Here is a 20,163-nt window from a genome sequence, read left to right on the forward strand (position 1 = left end):
TGGGCGGGCCACAAGCTCAGTGCTTGTGGAAGGGGAAGGGTGGCGGGGTTGCTCTGCATAAAGGGTCCCATCCACAAGTCAGAGACAAATTTCTAAAGAATTACTACAGATCTGCAGAAACTATGTCCTAGAAAACTGAAGTGTTTTCTTTCTGGAAAAAAACGTCTTTTTAAAAAAAAAAATAAACAAGGAATGCTTTTAAAATAGCTCAAAAATTATCAAAGAGGGTCTTTAATGTTAAATAGGTTTCTTTATTACTAAACCCCTCACTAAATGAAGTGTGTTCTGAGCCTCATGTGGAAGGACTGTCAATGATTTAAAAGACTATCCCAGTTTTGATTTTTGTGTAATAAATATTTTTGTATCTGTTTATTTTTTGTGTGATAGTGTTGATCTAGTGTAGTAAAGTTGATGTTGATGTGTAGTGACAGTCAAATATTTGCATAAGTTAACTAGTTGCATTTTCCTCGTAAGTATTTTGCTCAAAGTCAGCCTGTGACATGTAGTTTATGACTAGTGCAGTCATTTTTTAAATTTGATTTGAAATGGTTTATTTCAAGCAATCAAATAGGGATAATACACAGAAACATTACAATCATCAGTTATACATTCATACAATGACGTATCAAAGTTAAGATAATTAAACATAAAATTAAAGATTGCTTGAAAGAAAGTGGAAGGAAGCGAACTTATATGATCCCACATCTGTTTTACTGTAACCATTTTATCACATGATTTATTATTATCCGGTTCCTAACTTTTATCAGACAGAATTAAGAAACCTTAGGTATCAATAAAGCACATGACAAAGATTAATTACTTAAATTATTGTGAAAATAACTATTTTAGAAATCAACATGGCAAATACAGATCAGTTGTCTAAAATATATGCAGAGTATGTAAATTATAAAATTCATGTAAATGATTAAAAAATAATACTATATCAGTAAAATAGACATAACACTGTTTCAAAAATCTTCATTAATAATAATAAATATAATGTGATGCTATGGAAAAAATGTACATTCACTAATAGTCATTTCATCTCATATTAGTAACTCTGTAATATTTTGTTTTTAACTGACTCAATACAAAAATGTCATGAATCAACATCACCAGCAGAGTGGCAACTGAAAGGATGTTTTGGCCATATTATTTAGGAAATTAAGTCTACAACAGCCTTACTGCTTACTGTCTGGTGGTCATCTAGTTTACCAGTGTCCAGTCTTGACGGTCTATATTTAGATTTTAAACTTAAAAGCTGCAGGGATGTTGATTTACTGCTGGAACGGGTTACACTTTCTCCAGCAGATGGCGCAGTGACGCTACATTTATGTGTGTTTTGGAAATTATGTAACAGACTGAGCTGTTCCAAATGTTCAGGTGAGTTTAAAGGATTAAAAATACAGTCAGAAATTATGATACATGTACGTTTTGTAAACACTCCCCTCCAAACCCTATTCTGTGCGACATACTTGATTAAGATATGATGTTATTCCTTTTCTTTAACAGGTCTCTTCATTCAACTAAACACTAATTACTGATTCACATTAGCATATATACACCTTTTGTGATAGGTCCAAGAGAAAGTAAAACCACTTAACATGCAAGCACAACAAAAGTCCCCAATGGGCTAATAGATCATAAAGATTTCTATAAATATAAGCTAGAGAGGATTTGTCCTATATAATGCACATTAATAAAGAAAAGACACACCAAACGTATTAAACATGTTGAAGGACACAAAAAACCATGCCAAAAGAGTAGACCAGGAAGCAGCCATTAATCTAAAAGGTAACAGAGACTGAAGGTCACCTTGAAGGAGCTGCTGACTGAAACGGAATACTCAACACAGATGGGCAATTTTTCCTGGGATCTGGGTTTAACAAAATAGGGAAATAGAAATTCAAATGGCCTACAAGTAAAAGAATCTGGTCTCCACTAAATAATTTCATATTTTACTTGCTGTAAAAGAAAATTATTAATGCTTACACACATATATTTATCTTTAATAGGCTACTTCTTTTTAAAAGTTTTATGTATTTTAAAGGTTTCTTAAAATACTTAAAACTTCTTTGCAAAATTATCATTTTGTAAAGGACCTTCTCAGTTTGAGCTAACTAGTTGTACTATTTTTCCACATATAAACAATTTCTAATGATTTATTAATGTAATCATTCAATTATTTGTTTGTTTATATATTTATTTAAAGGTACTTTGTAGTACACACAGAACAAAACTCCTTCCAAAGTTTTTATTTTTAAATGATCATAGTAATTACTTTTTAAAACGTACTTGTAATATCCGGTAAATATTAAAAAGTAGGATCAATGTTAGGGTTTGTTTTAATAATTGAATTTCTTGAAGGTCTTGTCATCAAGTTGCTTTTAGAGATTGTGTTAGCCTCCCAGCTAGGGCCTTGTTTTCATCATTTTAAACACAAAAAAACGTCACCAAATAGAATTAAAATAATATTGAAACACATTTAGATACAGAAAGGGGTAAGGTAAGGTAAGGTAAGGTAAGGTCCTATTTTGATCTATTCTAAAAGCGTTCCCAGTGGTCTTTTATTCATATGTTTTGCCTTATTCAAAAAAAAAAAAAAACTGTTGTTTTCTAGGACATAGTTTCTGCAAAGCAGCAATAGTTTAGAAGTCCCCTTCTGAGTTCTGGGCAGGACTGTTGTGGCTTGTGGCACTCTGACTGTAGCACCTACATTCCTGCTGTAGGCTTTTTCCAATGGAATTGTTTTGTTTTCTGCTCCTGATTCACAACAATTTGAATAAAGAAATACTTTTACTCTGAATTTTCTTTATATATGTCCTCCATCATGAGAAAAATGCTACAAAAATATGTTCAAAAACACAAAAAATGTAATTGGAGTGGGTGTTTAAAATCCTCACACATAGAGGAATTTGCAATTGTATCTTGGTTGAGTCTTGATCACCTCTCATGTCAGTAGGTGGCAGAATTCACCCAAGATGACGTGTTTGACTGCAGTTGTTCACAGACCCAGCTTTGCTGAAATGATGCGTTCGCGGTGACACCTGAAAGTGGACGAATGCCTTACAAAACAAATACAACGTTCATTATTACACGGGTGGGGTGAACAAAAACGCTTTTATATCATGTTTCTTAGTAGATAACAAACATTATGCAAGATTGTTAAAAATAATCGGTAGAAAATAGCTCCGTAGATTGTGTTGTAGCCAGTCAAACGTGCACTGCGTGACGTTTCAACGCACCAATCAGTTGCTGAGGAGCTGAGCGAGTCTACTTCCCTACGCTGGGATAGCTGAGGGGAAACGGACGGACGGCGCTTCGCGGATCTCTCACCAGCAGCAGCAACAGGAGCGGCGGCAGCGTCGGAGCGCCGGTGAGGACAAACCTCCGAGTCACAGCGAGCCATCCCGTCTTCTGACGCATCGGCTGCAGGGAGATCATGGCCGGTATTCTGGCGTGGTTCTGGAATGAAAGGTTCTGGCTCCCCCACAATGTCACCTGGGCTGACTTAAAAAACACAGAAGAGGCAACGTTCCCGCAAGCCGAGGATCTCTATCTGGCGGGTCCTTTAGCGTTCTGCATCTTCATGGTCCGGCTGGTTTTCGAAAGGTGGGTCGGAGCAGCTTTGGTTAGGTGGATCAAATATGTCAGCTGGGTTCTTAAACAATAGCCTCCTATCGGGTTAGCCCGCAAATCAGCGCGCCTGATCATCCTCATGCTGCAGGCCTGCAGCGGTGTGTGGCTTTAAAGCGGCTGTCAGTGCAGACGGTGCACGTTACCATACCAACCAGACCCAAACCCAGCATCTCCACCACAACAAAGAGCTGAGAAATGCTGCCTTTTGTTCAGGCTTCTAATAATATACTGCATATTCTGAATTTCTACACCTAATGTAAATTCAGTGAAAGAAAATGTAATATTTCAATGAATTATTCTATTATATGTATTTTCTTATATTACTAGTCTGTAACTTAGTCAGTAAAGTAAAAAAAAAAAAACTCCAATTCACGGTTGAGGTTGTTGTACAAACCTGCACAAAAAATGCTAAAACAAATATAGGCTACAAAAAAGAAAGAAAAAAAACATTTATCGAAGCACATACTGTAAAATAATTAAAATGTAATTAATTTCAAATATTTAAAGTTATAAATCAGGCTGCTGAAAGTAATGTGCAAGTGTTGGAGTTTATAAATAACAAAATAAAATAATTAAATAAACTGACCAAAAAGGAAAATCTCATTGTTTACTTTTCTTTTTTGTTTTCACTGACATTAAGACTAAACTGTGAATGTAATAAAGGTAAAGTGAAAGTTTTAGCTATTCCATTATTAATCTACTTAAGCAAAATAATAATAATGTTTTTATTAAATTTTTCAAATCACCTCATGATTCTACATGGTAAGTAAAATTAGCTAAAAATGTAAAAATGAATACTTATCTTTTTTTGATCACATTATGTTTCCAATCAAGATGATCCTGATCATTTTGATGATCTTAGTGTCAGACTTATTATTCATTGATTAAAAAATTGTTTAAGATCATAGTTGCTTGTTAACTGCACATAGGTAAATCGTAGTGTCTTCTTATAGTGTCTTCTTATACATTTTTACACATTTTCGTCTTCATTAAGGCCCCAAAACGCTTTATTGTCACAAATCCCATTTAATTACTCCAAGATTCACACACAGATGGTGGGGTTCAATGTCTTGCCCAAGGGCTCTTTAAAACATGGGTGGTCAAATGCGGGAACTGAACCTGCGACTTTACGGTCCAAAGTTGATCGCTCTAACTCTGTACCAGCACATTGCCTTTCAAATTTACTGTGTTTTCCTTCATTCTGCTGGTGGTACATGTGAAGGTCCATTAAACCATGAGTAGGATTAATCAGGCACACCAATAAAAATACATTCCTAACTACAAACTGTTTAATATTCTAGGTTCATTGCAAGACCATGTGCAGTGGGCTTAAAGATCCAAGCCAACGGGCCACAAAAAGCCCAGCCCAATGCCATCCTGGAGAAGGTTTTCAACGCTATAACTAAGGTGGTCAAAGTTTTTCTTCATATTTGCTGTGAAATCATGATTAAAAAGGAATTTTACAAATGGAGCGGTTCACATTGTCCCTAAAGCACCCAGATGAGAAGAGGCTGGAAGGCCTATCCAAGCAGCTCGACTGGGACGTGCGTACCATCCAGCGCTGGTACAGGCAACGGCGCAACCAAGAGAAGCCCAGTACCCTCGCCAGATTCTGTGAAAGCATGTAAGACAACATATCCCTCCTAACTTAGCAGTAAGTCAGCTTTCGTAAAAGCAAAGTCACACATGCAAGGGAATCATTACAATGTCCTCCATGTCTGCTGAATGTTTGCATGCAACGATGCATCATTTTGGCATTTAGTTAATACAGGAAGTGTGGACTAATTTGAATGGGCAGCAATGTGTTGCCGCACATCATCACCTCACTCAGCGATGGTAGTAAAAGCAGGAATGATGGATAGCCCTTTCTGAACAGGTCACACAATCTTTAAGGTCATTTTCATACTGTGTGAAGGCAAAGGGAAATCTTGTGGCCAAAGAAAAAGACAGAGTAGTTAGACTGAAATCTTTACACTTTAAAAATGCATAATGGAAACTAAAACTGAACCGTAGTTCTAATTCTAACCCCAAATCTGGTGTTTGAAGACTGCATTAGAGCTGACTAAAAAACAACTGACTAATCTGAAGTAAAGCCAGTTTGCCGTCGGTGAGATTGGAGTTACTTGTGAAAGGCCAAAGAGCGAGATTTGCTGTCAGAGCAGAGTTGTGTCCGACACCAGTGGAACAAATCTGACAGTCTGGGACCCAGGGAGTGTGGCATCTTCTGATCTGCCCGAGGCTTTCTTGGTCTCAGACGAGCACATTCAGCTGATTGGGCTGCTGGACTCCTGTTTTTCGGCTCACAGACAAATCTCAAAAGGCAAGCATGGTTTTTCATATTTTATTCCCACCATAAAAACACCAAGAATGTGCTGCCTTGCAATATTTGCAAGGTATTTTAATCAGGCTTAAACTGGGGTGTTATTTTTAGCAACAACTGTGACAAAGCTGCCTTTTGCTGTATGCTACCTTCTAAAATGTACAAGTAAGAGTTTGTCTAGGTGGTTGTCTTGGTTGATTCAGGTCTTTGCTGAGCTCAGGCCTTTCAGCAGTAACCGTGCTGCAATTAGGCTCTCATGCCCAGCTGTTTGAGACTGATAAGATTGTTATCTTATTTGTCTGGACAGTGAACTCCTGTTCATTATTCTAACAGATCATTTAAGGCAGGAAATAATGAAGACTTCATGTGAGATATCTATTTACTAGAGGTTCTTTTCAGCCCTTACACCCCAGGCCTCCCACAATCAAGTAATTTTGCCACATAATTATGCAGCAGTTTCCCTCTTTTTTTCAGCTAGCCCTCATTAGGACAGACAGAGACAAGAACACGCTCAGATGTCCCTAACAACCACACCTGTCTGATTTCACCATCCTCCATCCTAATGCCTTTGTCCTATTACTGAGAACAAAGGCACTACCATCAGCAAGGTAGTGCAGAGATAGTAAAGTAGGATCTTGTCTAAGGTTTTAAGCTCAAAGACACGACCAATCTTGGACCCACAAAAGGAGAAGCATAACCAAACACGAACAAGTATGAAACAGCTTTTTTGCACCATTAAGCATTGCAGTGTTTGAAAATGAATTGCAAATTTCAGTCACAGTATTAGCGTTTAAGGGGTTTACATTTCTTTTTCGAATTTAGCAGTAAAAGCTCTGCTTGATTAGAGTTGCTTGCAACAGCTGTTTGGTGGAGCATCAGTTTGATATGGGTTTTTTTTTCACTAGTTTGTTAGCTTTGTTACTTTTTAAAGTTAGTTTTGAACGGTTAGATTTCTACACCAATTCTGCTAAAGCCCTGAACATTTTTAAGCTGATCAAATTCACTAAAAGTATATTCTCTAATGTTTTTTTTCAGACTTAGCTTGTTGCAACTTTACAAAATTATTTTTTACCTCATTTATTTTAAGCTCCAGACAGTTAAAGATTAGAATTCTGCCGAAACACACCGTTTTTAACAGCTGACATAACCAGAATACTTATTATTGCTCCTACTGCAGTCAAGACGTAGGTGTGTGATTTTCATACCTCTCAACCAACACACCTCCCCAGAAGCCGCTTGCCAGACACCAACTGCCAGGCAGCATGATCATTCTCAGCAGATGCTGACAGAGCAGCTGAGAGATGAACCTTTTACCAGTTTATAGAGTTTCCTTAAACTTTTGCATATAGTTAATGTGAATTTATTTCCAACGTTACCACATCTCTTCATTTGTCAGAGCAAAGCTGACTTAATAGACATGGTTTTAAACAAATTAACTATGTCTTCTTAATTTTCACAGTTTCTCAGTATCAAGAACTTAAGCTGATCAGGATAAAACCGTTTTTCTCTTTTTTATTTCCAAAACAAAAGTGTCAAATATACTAAGACTTGTATTTATTTCAAGGCAATTTCCTCCAAAACCATATTGTAAGTATAAAATGGTGATAAAAATGCTAATGATGAGTCACAATTGAATAAATAGGAATAAGCAAAAACTATATTTCGAGTGTTCAAAGAGCAATACTTAAATGTTATCTAAATCTGGACGTGTATCACACAGTGATATTAACTAAATGTGCTTGACTTCTGAAAGAAATCTATTTGAGGACATCAGTTCTGAATCACTGTAATTTTACATACAAAGCTGAAAAAAGGGCCAGTTGCCATGCAACAGTCTTAACTGTGTGCACGGTGGATCGGTCCACAAGTCCAAATACTTTGGTTCAAGAACAGAAAGCAAAAGTATTGCCTCTCAAAACCTATACAAGAACATTTGAAATCATTTGTATCTAAATAGGTAAACTGTATTTGTTTAAAAATATTGTATTGTCATTGTCTGCATGGTGATACTGATTAGCAAATAAAACATAAAAGTGCTTGTTTCATTTCAGGCCTGTTGCTTTTACCCACATCTACAACCTTTTGATCAGAGCTGCTGTCAGAGAATGCTTTCTTGCACATGACAGTTCTTCCACTTTGAGTTTGAGCCTCCCTTTTTGATTAATAACTTTGCAAAAAAGAAATGAATAATGGATAGAGGTTCTTGCTATTTTGAAATCAACACACAAAGGGATAAATGCTATGATAAAAAACCTGCAACATTTGCTCAATGGGCAGCCTCGTCCCCGTGAGAGTGCCCTGAAGTTGCTGATCTCTGAACTCATCTTGTAGACAGACTTGTCTGTATTGTAGACATCATTCTTCCAGAAATGCAGCTTCAAAGATGACCTTTATGCTCCAATGGAGGAGATGCCTTGTGATTTTACTGCCTCCAAGAATATTATTTTGCTGGAATGGATCATTCCTCAATGAATGCCCTAAATACTTGTTTGATTAGTTTAAAATGCTTCTTTATTAAAAAAAATACAAGCATGTTTCATTTCACATTGTTGGAAGCCCCTCCTTCATGGTAAGTTTTGTTCATCAAGGAATATTGTTTTTTAATCCTTTTATTTTTATTTTGCATGCTGATATGCAAAAGCAGGCATACTTCCATCCTCACTGTCCTGATTCAGCTTCTTTAAGAATACAGAAAGTTTTTTTTTTTTCTCTCCATAGTTGGCTGGTAAATAATACATTCTCTTTATTGCTTGCTGTTATGGGATCAGTGAAGAAAATGTGCATGTTTTCTGTAGCAGCAAGTTTTTGATCATAGCTGTGTCAGCTCAAGCTGTTTTTTCCCCTCATGATCGCTTCCATTGCTTTGGGCTGCAGTTACTTTAAATTATGCGCGAGGCTTTAGAAATTGCAGAGCAATGAGGGTTGGAAGTAGACTTTATGACGATGAAGTCAGTCTGGCCTCAATTTAATTGATTACGCCTAAACTGCAGAGTTATGGAAGGTAAATGGACCTCATCCAAATAAAGTGCACACACTATCCTCCAACTGGTGTAGAAATTGAAGGGTCATATTATTTTAACTGCAAGTTTACATTTAAAGCCCCTCTCCCAATCATCTTTTATACTATTTTCAAAGCGTTCCCAGTGGTATTTTATTTATGGTTTGCCTGTTTCGTCTTTTAAGTCATAGCTTCTGCAGAGCTCCAGTAGAGTGTTAGAAATTTGCCTCTAGGTTGTCCATTAGCATGGAGCAGCCCCGCCCCCTTCTCCCCTCTCCGTTTGCAGCTTGCCCACCATATTAGCTACATCATAAATAAGATCATTTTCAAACTGCATTTTTTCATCAGCTTATGATTCGCAATAATTTGAACAAAGAAATACAAAAAAGTAAATGTAGAAACACCAAAAACAGGATTTTCATTGGAATGGATCTCTAAAGATTATTCCAAAAGTCTTCATAAAGTGTTAAGTTTAAAAACGTTTTCCCTCAGCATACGGTAAAGGGATTCATTTCAAAATAGGCTACAATAAAAATCTAGAAATTAGCTTAAATTTATTAAGAACTGTAAAAAATTATTAAATAACAAAATTGCTCCCAAAAACATTTAATACAAATGTATGTATTAATTAGTATGTACTTAAGATCATTCAATAACAATTAGCCTTTTACTAATAATGCTTTTCCTTTTATTTCAGGTGGAGGTTTACCTTCTACTTATACATATTTACCTATGGAGTGCGTTTTCTTAAAAAGGTAAGAACGTACATGAACTCCCTTATGTTAATATAATATATTAACTTGGAGGATTTTATAGTAAAATTACCAGTATTAGGATAGTTTAAAGACGGATGTTTCTGAATATTATAATAAGTACTTGATTTACATATAGTAGATTCATCATTCTATTATACTTGATAGAATTTTCAAATGCTACCTGATGACACTTCATTTCCTATAAAAGGGCTGTTGTTGGTCAGTATGGTTAAGGAAGTTGTGCTAACCTTTTATAAATCATGAAACATTTATCTAAATTAAAGTCTTCTTAAAGATAGATTGTACTTGAGACATTGCCTGTAATTTGTAGTTGGAAGTTGTGTAATGAGGCCCGCTTTACTTTTGCTTACTACTTTGTTAATTACATAAAATACATTATTTTGATTAAATTGCAAATCTGAACCACAGAAAACCAATGAGTTGGAAACTTAAGTAGTTATTTGAGATTAAAAAGTTGAATTATGTATGCAATTAAGTAACTTTAGGGGGGGGGGGGGGGGGGGGGGGATCGGAAGAGTTTAATATCCAAGCATAAAATGTAATTAGAGGCAAAGTGACTAGCTAATAAAAGTAATTTAATAGAACATAGCAGGGATTGTGAAAATGAGGTTTTAAAAAGCATAAAATGAATGTTATTGTGACTTTGTTTTTGTTTTTTATAAACCAAAAAAAGAAATTAATACACATTAATTATCATGGTCAATGAGCAAAAATGACAATCTGGTTAAGATGAGGACCTATTGATTAATGAGTAGTTACAAATTTCAAAAAGTATTTGCGATGCCATTTACTGAAAACACACACATTTAAGAGAACCTTTCTAAAGTATCACCTTATTTTGCAACGTGGCAACCTGCCCAGGATTTACCCCACCTTCACCCAAAAATAGCCAGGACAGGATCCAGTAACCCCATGACCCCAAAAGGGATATATGGCGGGTTAATGGATGGATGGATGGATGGATGGATGGATGGATGGATGGATGGATGGATGGATGGATGGATGGATGGATGGATGGAAGGAATCGTTAATAGGTTTCATTTTGAAATTGTGAAAAATGGAACACAAGATGTGGTCTTTTTAATTGAATTTAGATAATTTAAAAATCAGATTTCAAGATATTTATGCACAAAAACAAGTTCCTCTAAAGCAACTTTAAAAAAACCTGTTCAATTTACAACAAAAAACAATATATTTTTTGAAGAAATCCCGAAATAATTGTGAATCATTGATACTAAGAAGCCAAAGTAGTTAAATATTACTGAAAATAGGCCGAGTTGTTCCTGTTTTAGCAACCCCAGCAGTAGAGCTAGATTAAGAGAAAGTGTCAGACGCAAAAGTTGCATGACAAAGCACTTTGTGAATATAGTTCATTGCCTGGCAGTTGCTGCTGCAGGCGCCAAGGTCCAGTCTCTGTAGGATTTATTAATAGACAAAGTCTGGAGCAGGAACGATGTGAACTCAGACGTAGCGACACAGCGGTCACACTTTGGTTCTAACTAGGGACGGTTTAAAGCCAAAAAGTGAATCATTACATTCCTATTTCAAACTTTTGCAGATGTCATTCACATTTTGAGCTACATTTAATGTATTTAATTTGGTTTTATTCCATTACAACAAGCTTAGTGTAAGCAAAATGAATGCTTTTTTTAACTGTTACTTACTAATTAGCAAAAATAAAAGAAGGATTTTACTGAGCTTTCTGTTTTTTTGTTTTGTTTTGTAAAACACAAATCATATATCAAACCGAAACAAAACTGTGACCGAAAAATTGAGGTTTGAACCAAATTGGAAAGTGAATCACTGCATTTTTAATTCTTCATGATTAAACCCAAGAATGAAGCCTTTTAGATTCTTGGCAACTTTTTATCCTGTTTTCTGATTCTGATGACGCACTTTCCTTTTGGAACACTTTTTTAAGTGTTGATTTTGTGCCACTGTTATATCTTTCTACAGACCTCATGGTTATGGAACACTAAAGAATGCTGGTATAACTACCCTAACCAGGTAATACTGCTTTTTCATACACATTTTAAAAGAATTATTTTTGCCATCCCTGAAATAATCTTCTTGTGTTTGATCTGTTTTTTCAGCCACTGACTGCAGACATCCACTATTACTACATACTTGAGCTCTCCTTTTACCTGTCGTTGCTCTTTTCCCAATTCACAGATATCAAGAGGAAGGTAAGAATCACTGCAAGAAACACAATTTCCTTTTACTTCTTGCTGCACACGTGAACCAGTTCAGGCACAATATCACTAGAACTAAGACTAACTAAGACTCGATGCTCAGAAATAACTGAATTTTGAAAAACAGCTATTTCAAACATAGAAACAAATAATCATCATCATTATCATGTGCACACATATCATCATCTACTCACATATTAAATCAATGTGATGTACTTCATTCTTCTACATTTTGCATTTCTTACTGTGGCAAAATGATGAAGAAAAAATCCCTCCTGACTGTCCAAACAGAGAGACTTCAGTCTGTAACTTTATCTGTACCTGACCTGCAGGGATTGGTGCAGGTATAACAGATCTGTTTTACAGATCTCGTTTTGATGTATCAGGATAAACGTGACGGAAAACGTTTTAAAAAAAAATGATACTTGAATGCCTGAGTGAGCTATGGCAGCTTACCAGTTTCAATTCTACTAGAACCTTGGAGTCCGTTCAGCTAAATGGGGAGTGGTAGTTTTTATTTTTTTTAATTAATAATTAGGCTTTTATGGCTGTTTAAAGACAAATCACATCAAATGAAAGACAACATTTTATTTGATCTTAAATGTGCTTCTGGAAAACTGATCATTTATCATAATATTTGCATGTTTTACTACAAGGGGGCTTAAAATTTCACTTTTTAAGATCTGACATAAGTTCATGAAAATTATTATGGCAACTATCCATTTTGTGCAACTTCATTTGTTTTTTTTTCCACTTTTGGTTCATTTCATAATGGTCTGCATGCCTTTCAGTACTGAGGTCCAGTCAAACAGTTCCTGTCACCTTTTCTGGGCACTTTTTGTTTTACTTGTTAGAAAACGTCCTAAGCTTGAAGAATCATATCGATGATAATTTAGTGCTCACTTTGAAAAAAAAAACAGACACTTTAAAATAGACTTTAATCTACAGTTTATGCCTTAGTTACAAGCTTGTAGATTGTATACCACTCTGTGAGCCAAGATAGCAAAAATGTTCATGAACATATTTTCTACGGGCATGCTGCGGGTGACAGGTCGTAGCGAACACTTGAGCAACACCTAAGTTTAACAAATAGGGGAGGTAGGTTAGATGTAGGCACGTTGTACGGATTTATTTCAAAACCTACGCAATGCGCAAGGGTCCGCGCGCCTTGCATATTAGAAATGATTAAAATAGACAGTGTAGTTTGTGTGGGATCCTACTGGTGTCCTACGGGTAGTTATGTATCACCTGCACACCCTGTGCGTGCAGTATTTGTCCGTGGTCAGTAGGGGGCCAGTAATTGCACCTTAGGCCTTAGTCACAATTGCCCTAAAGGTTAAATATGGGCTGTGAAAAGTGGGCGGGCACGCAGGTACACAATTTTAAGGTCATAGACCACAAGGTGAGCCAACAAGGTGAAAATCTTCATGCACGTTATTTTCTACACACATGTTGTAGACAATAGGTTGTAAAGAACAGTTAATAAAGGGGGAATCTTGTGCACTGCGCATGTTAGTGCTGCTCCAGTAAATAGGAGCACACTCGTCACACGTCTCTAGCGCGCAGCCTGGCTGTTAGAAATGAGGAAATTAGAAAATCAGCTACGTAAAGGGCACCGTGCGACAGCTTGACCCATATGTCATAACTGTGTGTAACCTACATTATTCTTACATTAATTTCACGACACACTTACCACAGGCACGGCAATCGTACGTTGCATCATGAGGTGGTTGTACGAGCCTTATGGTAACTGAAAGACACGCCTGCGCTCCTCTTTAGATGCAGCCTCTCCTTTCTGCAACCCTCTACAGGGTTGGACAACCCAGAAACACGCAGCACCTGTTGTATTTTCATTCATTTATAATATACATTTTTTCATCATTTTGACACAATCATCTTTTTTTCTTTCATAAAAACAATCATTTCATGTGATTCCACTCAGTTTTAATCTTCCTCGGCAGAACTGTTTGACCGGACCCACATGCTTCCTCCTGCCTCTAGTCCATCCCCAGCTCTGCCCTCTGCAGGAAACACTGCAGTCATGATGCCATTGCCATATGCCTTCACTCTGTCATCTCTCTGTTGACTGTTGGCATGTTGTCTGTTTTTGTTTCTCCTTTCAGTTATTTTCATGCACAGCACCACACTGAAGAGGTACTCTGCATCCCCCTGCCAGTTCCAGTATGTTCCCTGCACACTCTTGCCTCACTTTCACGCTGTTTCCTCCGCCATTACTTTTCCTTTTCATCCTCCCTGTCATGTCCGTGCCCTGTTGGACTGGTTCTTCACGCTTCAAGCTGCCATAGAAATCTCTTAGATGGTGAAGATTCCTGAGACGATGTCAGACACATTCCCGTTTTCATATTGACTTAAAACACAGAGATGACAGCTATTTGTCATTTCCAGCTAGAGGAAACTTTTTTTATGAAGGACAAACGTTTCCACTGAAAGAAATTAAATAAACACATCTGAAACTAAATTTGATGACTTTGCACTGCGATTTGTTGTATTTGGTAAAGGATGATACAAAGGTATGAGCTGTTCACTCAAATGGCCACATTTGAATAAAATTTCAGCACCAAGAGCTTGAACACTTGGACACTTTTTGATCTCTGTGTTTCATGATTGATTGCACATGTGGTGATGTTTTTATGGAAATTGTCTCCTCAGGATTTCCTCATTATGTTTGTTCACCACCTGGCAACAATCTCTCTCATCATATTCTCCTATGTAAACAACATGGTGCGAGTGGGAACTCTGGTCATGTGTCTTCACGATGCTGCAGATGTCTTGATAGAGGTGAGTTTGTGTGGAAAGTCAATTGACCTCCAAAAAATACAAAAAAAATGACATTTTTAGCCAAGGGCTGAATGTAAAAATTCTGAGGACCCTAATATTTGTCATTTTAATCAAAAATTGTTTTAACAGCTTGTCAAAAAGTCATTAAACTCTGTAAGCTGTTTTAAATCTCCATTTCATAAAACCTTTTCAAAACAATTAACCCCCATTTGCTCTTTGAAGCATCAAGTATCTCAACACTGGAGAAAATAATATTCACACTTTAGAAGTGGGTCTTTGAAAATTTAACAGGTTTTATTTTTATTTTAACTAAACAGAATCTAATTGAATAAAACAAGCTTTCAAGGAAATGTATTGATCCAGAGTGATTTTAAACAAGAACTGCAGAAATAAGATGTTATATAAAAAAGGTTTTGATGACCTAGAATATTTTTTCTTCAAGAAAAATGAAAAAAATTATATTTTGAATGATAGTTTGCTGTCATTGATATATTTTAAGGTCTTGCAATACAAATACATTTAAATATAAGCACTCCCTGATGTTTATTTGTAACCTCTTCCTATTCCTTTTTTTTTTTTCAAAATAAAATCCCAGGCTGCCAAGATGGCTAACTATGCCAAGTGCCAGATACTTTGCTACCTCCTGTTTGCAATGTTTGCAATTCTCTTCATCAGTTCCAGAATGGGAGTTTACCCCATCTGGTAAGTGCTAGTTACTTTTTCTGTGCGCTATAATTGGCATTCTCCTGTTGACTGCCTCCAAAGTTGTGGTTGAGCATCTACCTCAGATTTCCTACAATGCTTTGCAAATCGCTATGTGAATTAAAGAGCTGGACGGCTAAATTTTTTTCTTTCCACCTCCAAAATGGTTTTCAACTCACACGACTTCTGTGAATATTGTTTTAAAGTGCAGAAATAGTTTCCATGGATACATGTAGCTGACAAGAAGGCAGATCCTCTTGATTTTTTGTTTGTCATTGAAAACAGTACATGGAGTTTAAAAAAAACAAAAATCAGAGGAGCATTTTTATGAAAATCTTTATTCCTTTATCGTTGGAGTTTAAGGATTCCCACACAGCCCGACTTTCAGCAGCAGATCCATTATGCTTCGGTGCTACAGGGTTAGTCATAAATAGAATTCTCACCCAGATGTTTTTTTTACCTCCGTTTTCTCATTTCAGTTTTCTCAGAGTACCTGTGAAAGCTTTGAGGCAGCACCCCACACTTATCTCCCTTTGTTTTCAGAGTTACGTGATGATCCTTCACTATATTTTAGTCAACCCACACCCCTTGCTTTTATAAAATGGTCATTACTGTAAAGCTGTTGCCATGGCTTTAGTGTGATGATTCATACAAAGCCATTTCAAAAGGTGGTCTGAGTATAAGTTAAACACAAAAGACTTGTTTTTCTCTATAAACACTTTAATCACATTTAAAATGTATTAGAACATTCTACATTGTTGTCATTTGAAAAGTAGGCTGTGATGATAAAAATCTTATTTGTCACATCGAAATATTTTGCATGCACGATTTTTTTTTCTTTTGCAGAATAACGTGTATTGATTATATAAAAAAATATTTTTTATTAAGATTGGCACAAAAAAAATAGCGCAACAGTGTGATATTGATATTTAAAAAATCATTAACACTGATTTCATCTGTACAACCTAACCTAATTTTGCCTTTTCAAATCTGTATAGTTTCATTGTTTGCTTTTTCAAGTTGACAGCTTTTGTAACTTAATTTGATTCTGCTTTACACTGACATCCTCATACACTGAAAAAAATCACTGTGATGTTTCTGTGGTGGGTGAATAACCTTCCTTCCTATTGTTCCCATAACAGGATTTTAAATACAACTTTGCTTGAGAGCTGGGAGATTGTGGGGCCCTACCCTTCCTGGTGGGTCTTTAACCTGCTCCTAGTCCTGCTGCAGCTTCTCCACTGCTTCTGGTCTTACCTCATAGTGAAGACTGCATGCAGAGCCATCTCCAAAGGAAGGGTGAGTCACAGCACTTTGTCATGTTTCCATTCATATCTGTTTTTGCCTCACAATGTCAAATGTTTCCCTGCGGTGCATTCCAAAATGACAGATTTTCACTTCCTTTCTTCCCTTTTCTCATCTGCATCTTTTAAGGTGGGGAAATGGAATCCTCTACATGTAAGTATCCTTCAAACACGGTTGTTTTGTCAGTGTGGTCTAATGGCATGTTTCCCAACCTTTAGCATCTCCACTGCTTGTTTTATGCTTTTTTTTTTTAAACCCTTTTGTGAATTTTAAAGGCCCACTCTGAGGAAAATTGTGGATTTTTTTACATGTTATTGTGGCATTTTCGTGATGATGGAAGACATACCTAAAGAAAATTAAGCTAGGGGCTATGTCCGAATTCCCACCCGTCTCCCTAACTACTAAAAAACTATCTAGTACAGCACTATGTAGTGCCCTGGATGAAAAGATGAAAACGTTGGTATTTTATTAAAAAACTACATTTAAATGCATTTTCTTTGCAAATTTTTTTAAACACAATGCATTGTGGTCTAAATTTGCCAATCTAGTTAGGATCAATGAACACTGGTTTTTGCAGAGACTTCTGGGAAATTTCTAGGGCACTCAATTTTGAAATTGAAGATTTGGACAGCACTACAAAATGTCGAACGCCTTATATAGTGCACTATAGTAAGTAGTGAAGGTATTCGGACATAGCCCGAATTTGCATTTCCAAGTTCCTGAGTGTGAGCTTCTTTTTTCAAATTGTTTTAAATCAGGAGAAGACTAAAAAGAGCTTATTTACTATGTAGACAATACACTAAGGCGGGCCACAAGCTCCTTGTTCCGCTCCATTGTGATGCATCTAGTTTTAGACAACTAGATCCATGTAGGTACGCCTTGGTTTTCCTTGTCTGAGCTGGCATCTGGCCCAAAACGGGCTCGGATACTACTCTTCATTTTTGTTGCACCAGTAATGTTAGCTTGTCGCTGTAAAAGTGTGTAAACACATGGATGACGGGAAAGAGGGCTGGAGTTGCAGACGCAAATTTCAAATGAACTACTTCCGCTATGCAGAAAGTATGTCCTAGAAAACAATCGAAGTGTTGTGATTTTGGCTAAAAACGGCATTAACATAATTAAAAGACCACTGGGAGTGCTTTTACAATAGATCAAAAGAGGATCACAGTGGGACTTTGTGTTGATGTGCATCACTGCCGCACAGAAACCTCTAAATATCATTTTTTTCCTTCCAGGTGTCTAAAGACGACCACAGTGACATTGAGTCCAGCTCTGATGAGGATGACAGCCCGCCACCGCATCAGAAGCACCACAGCAGCGCTGCCAATGGCACCAACAAAAACGGCACCAACGGCTATCTGACGGGATCCCCATTCTCCTATGAACACTGACTTTAAGTCATATCACATATCGCTACAAAACGCCAATTATTTATGTGTGTATTCGGGTGTATGTTGGAGAAACATCGCCTCATTCCTGTGTGGAAGTCTTGATAGATTTATGTAAAAGCAGTTTTCTTCTCAGTTTATTCATTTTCTGCAATTTGTTTTCTTCATCTATATATTTGCATCTGACGGACCTCACTGAAAACAAAAATCACCTCAGTCCAGTCAGCCGTCAACAGCTTTTGAATTTATGTGCGCATGTTCCTTTAACTTACAGCTGTCCGTCATACTCTGAGGTGTTTTTTATCTTACTCTAGACTCTTGGTTTTATTTTTTTCTCTGAATACATTTGCAGGTTTCAGACATTTCTCAGTCGTTATGTCAGTATGGAAAAATCCTTTAAAAAAACAGTGGTTTTCAGCTCACACAGATTAACCCAACTGTTGAAGAGCGTTGCTTTAATTTTCTGCTGCACCCCTCCAAAGATTTGACAAAACTGTCTTCACCCTCAAACTGATAGTGATTTGAATTTTTACTCACATTTAAACCTTTTTCTCCACACAAACTGTAAATGAGATGTCAATGACAGTGTTATGTGTGGGCATTACAGATGGCTAAAGGCTGCATATCTCATCCAGTCATTTTGTCTGATATTCTGATTAATTTCTAATAATTACATTAAACGTCATCTGTTCTCTTCTGACACTTGATTTGTGGGTTTGAGTTACTGATTAAAAGAAAATTATTGCAAAAAAACTGTTGCAAAACAGCCTGTCGTAAGGTCTGGTTCTGTTCTGATTGGTCAAGTAAAGGGAGAGCAGTTACGGTACGAACACACCAGAATTCTGAGAATTACCTGTCTTCTTTAGTTTTCAACTTATTAAAGACCCACTCCGAACATCTTTTCATCTATTTTAAAAGTGTTCTCAGCTGTTTTTGTAGTTATGATTATGCAATTTTTAGACTATCAAGAAACGTGTCGTTTTCTAGGACATAGTTTCTGCAGAGCAGCAGTAGTTCATTAGAAATTTGCCTCAGAGTAGTGGGCGGGACCGTTGGGCGCAGAGCAGCCCCGCCCCCTCTTTCTCTCCTCATTGCTGACAGGTCTCTATTTAAGAGGGAAAGGGAGCTTATGGCCAACCCAGCGTATTTTTCTTGTCCCAAATAAGCTCTGTTTTCAATAGTATTCTTTCCTCTGCTGCAGATTTACAGTGATTTGAATAATGAAATACTCAAAAAATGCAATTTTGAGCTTAATTTTCCTAACATATATCCTCCCTCATCAAAAAAGGCCATGAAAATTAAAAAAAAAACAACACAATTTTATCAGAGTGGGTCTTTAAAGAAACTATGTGAATAAGATATTGTAATGTTACTTATGTGATATTGAAAAACTTAACAAATATAGATTTGTCTCTAATAATCACATTTCATTTAAATTATTTTGTTCTTTTGACTATGAAGTAAATAAACAGCTGTAACGATAGAGTAAAATAGAAAACAAAAGAGTCAAGGCCAGTTCAAGGGCAGATGCTTGCATCATGACAGTTACTCCGAATTGTCTCCACATGGAGGATAAACAAAGGTCTGCTAGAGCCTGGTGCCTGTTTTGCAGACCAATAACATGTGTCAGACAATTCAGATTGTATGTATACTAAATTAGATGTCAAAAATCATAATATGTTTGCCTTTAAGTCTCAATGTACAGACATTTCTGTAATCAGAGTTTCTGCAAGTATTTGCTAGTTCTCACAATTTTTACAGGGGCTGTGTTCTCATTCTGGCCTTTTAAATGAATATGGAAAGCAAAATCAAGAAAGACACCACCAGATTCAGAAGTCAGATTCTTCAGTGAGTTACAGCAGACGCTTTTTACAAAGTTTGCAGTGACATTAAAACAGGCTGTGTTATTCTTTGATTTGATGATTTGTCTTTAGAAAGTACATTATCACCAGTTTTGTCCGTGTCTTATTTGAATTCTAATTTGAGTTCAAATATGCACGTTCAATGACATTTTATGCTATTCCAATTCAACATCATAATTTCC

The 20,163-nt window shown here is 36.6% G+C and overlaps 2 protein-coding genes across 2 annotated transcripts in view; one reads left to right on the top strand and one right to left on the bottom strand.

Moving 5' to 3' along the window:
• The window catches only part of stk39 (serine/threonine kinase 39), a 21,405-nt gene extending 17,983 nt beyond the window's left edge, over positions 1-3,422 (bottom strand). Inside the window, exon 1 of the mRNA XM_011489753.3 lies at positions 3,337-3,422. The gene's annotated coding sequence lies outside the window, so the exon portion shown is untranslated. The remainder of the gene's footprint in view (positions 1-3,336) is intronic.
• cers6 (ceramide synthase 6) lies at positions 3,336-18,885 on the top strand. Its single transcript, XM_004081904.4, has 11 exons — positions 3,336-3,612; positions 4,941-5,046; positions 5,133-5,263; positions 9,655-9,712; positions 11,690-11,740; positions 11,827-11,919; positions 14,596-14,724; positions 15,320-15,426; positions 16,569-16,725; positions 16,861-16,884; positions 17,967-18,885. Exons 1-11 carry the CDS (start codon positions 3,443-3,445, stop codon positions 18,120-18,122), a joined length of 1,182 nt encoding a protein of 393 aa, XP_004081952.1. The 5' UTR covers positions 3,336-3,442; the 3' UTR covers positions 18,123-18,885.
• Positions 18,886-20,163: the final 1,278 nt, after the last annotated feature.

The sequence above is a fragment of the Oryzias latipes genome, chromosome 21 (genome assembly GCF_002234675.1).
Source record: "Oryzias latipes chromosome 21, ASM223467v1".
Lineage (NCBI taxonomy): Eukaryota > Metazoa > Chordata > Actinopteri > Beloniformes > Adrianichthyidae > Oryzias > Oryzias latipes.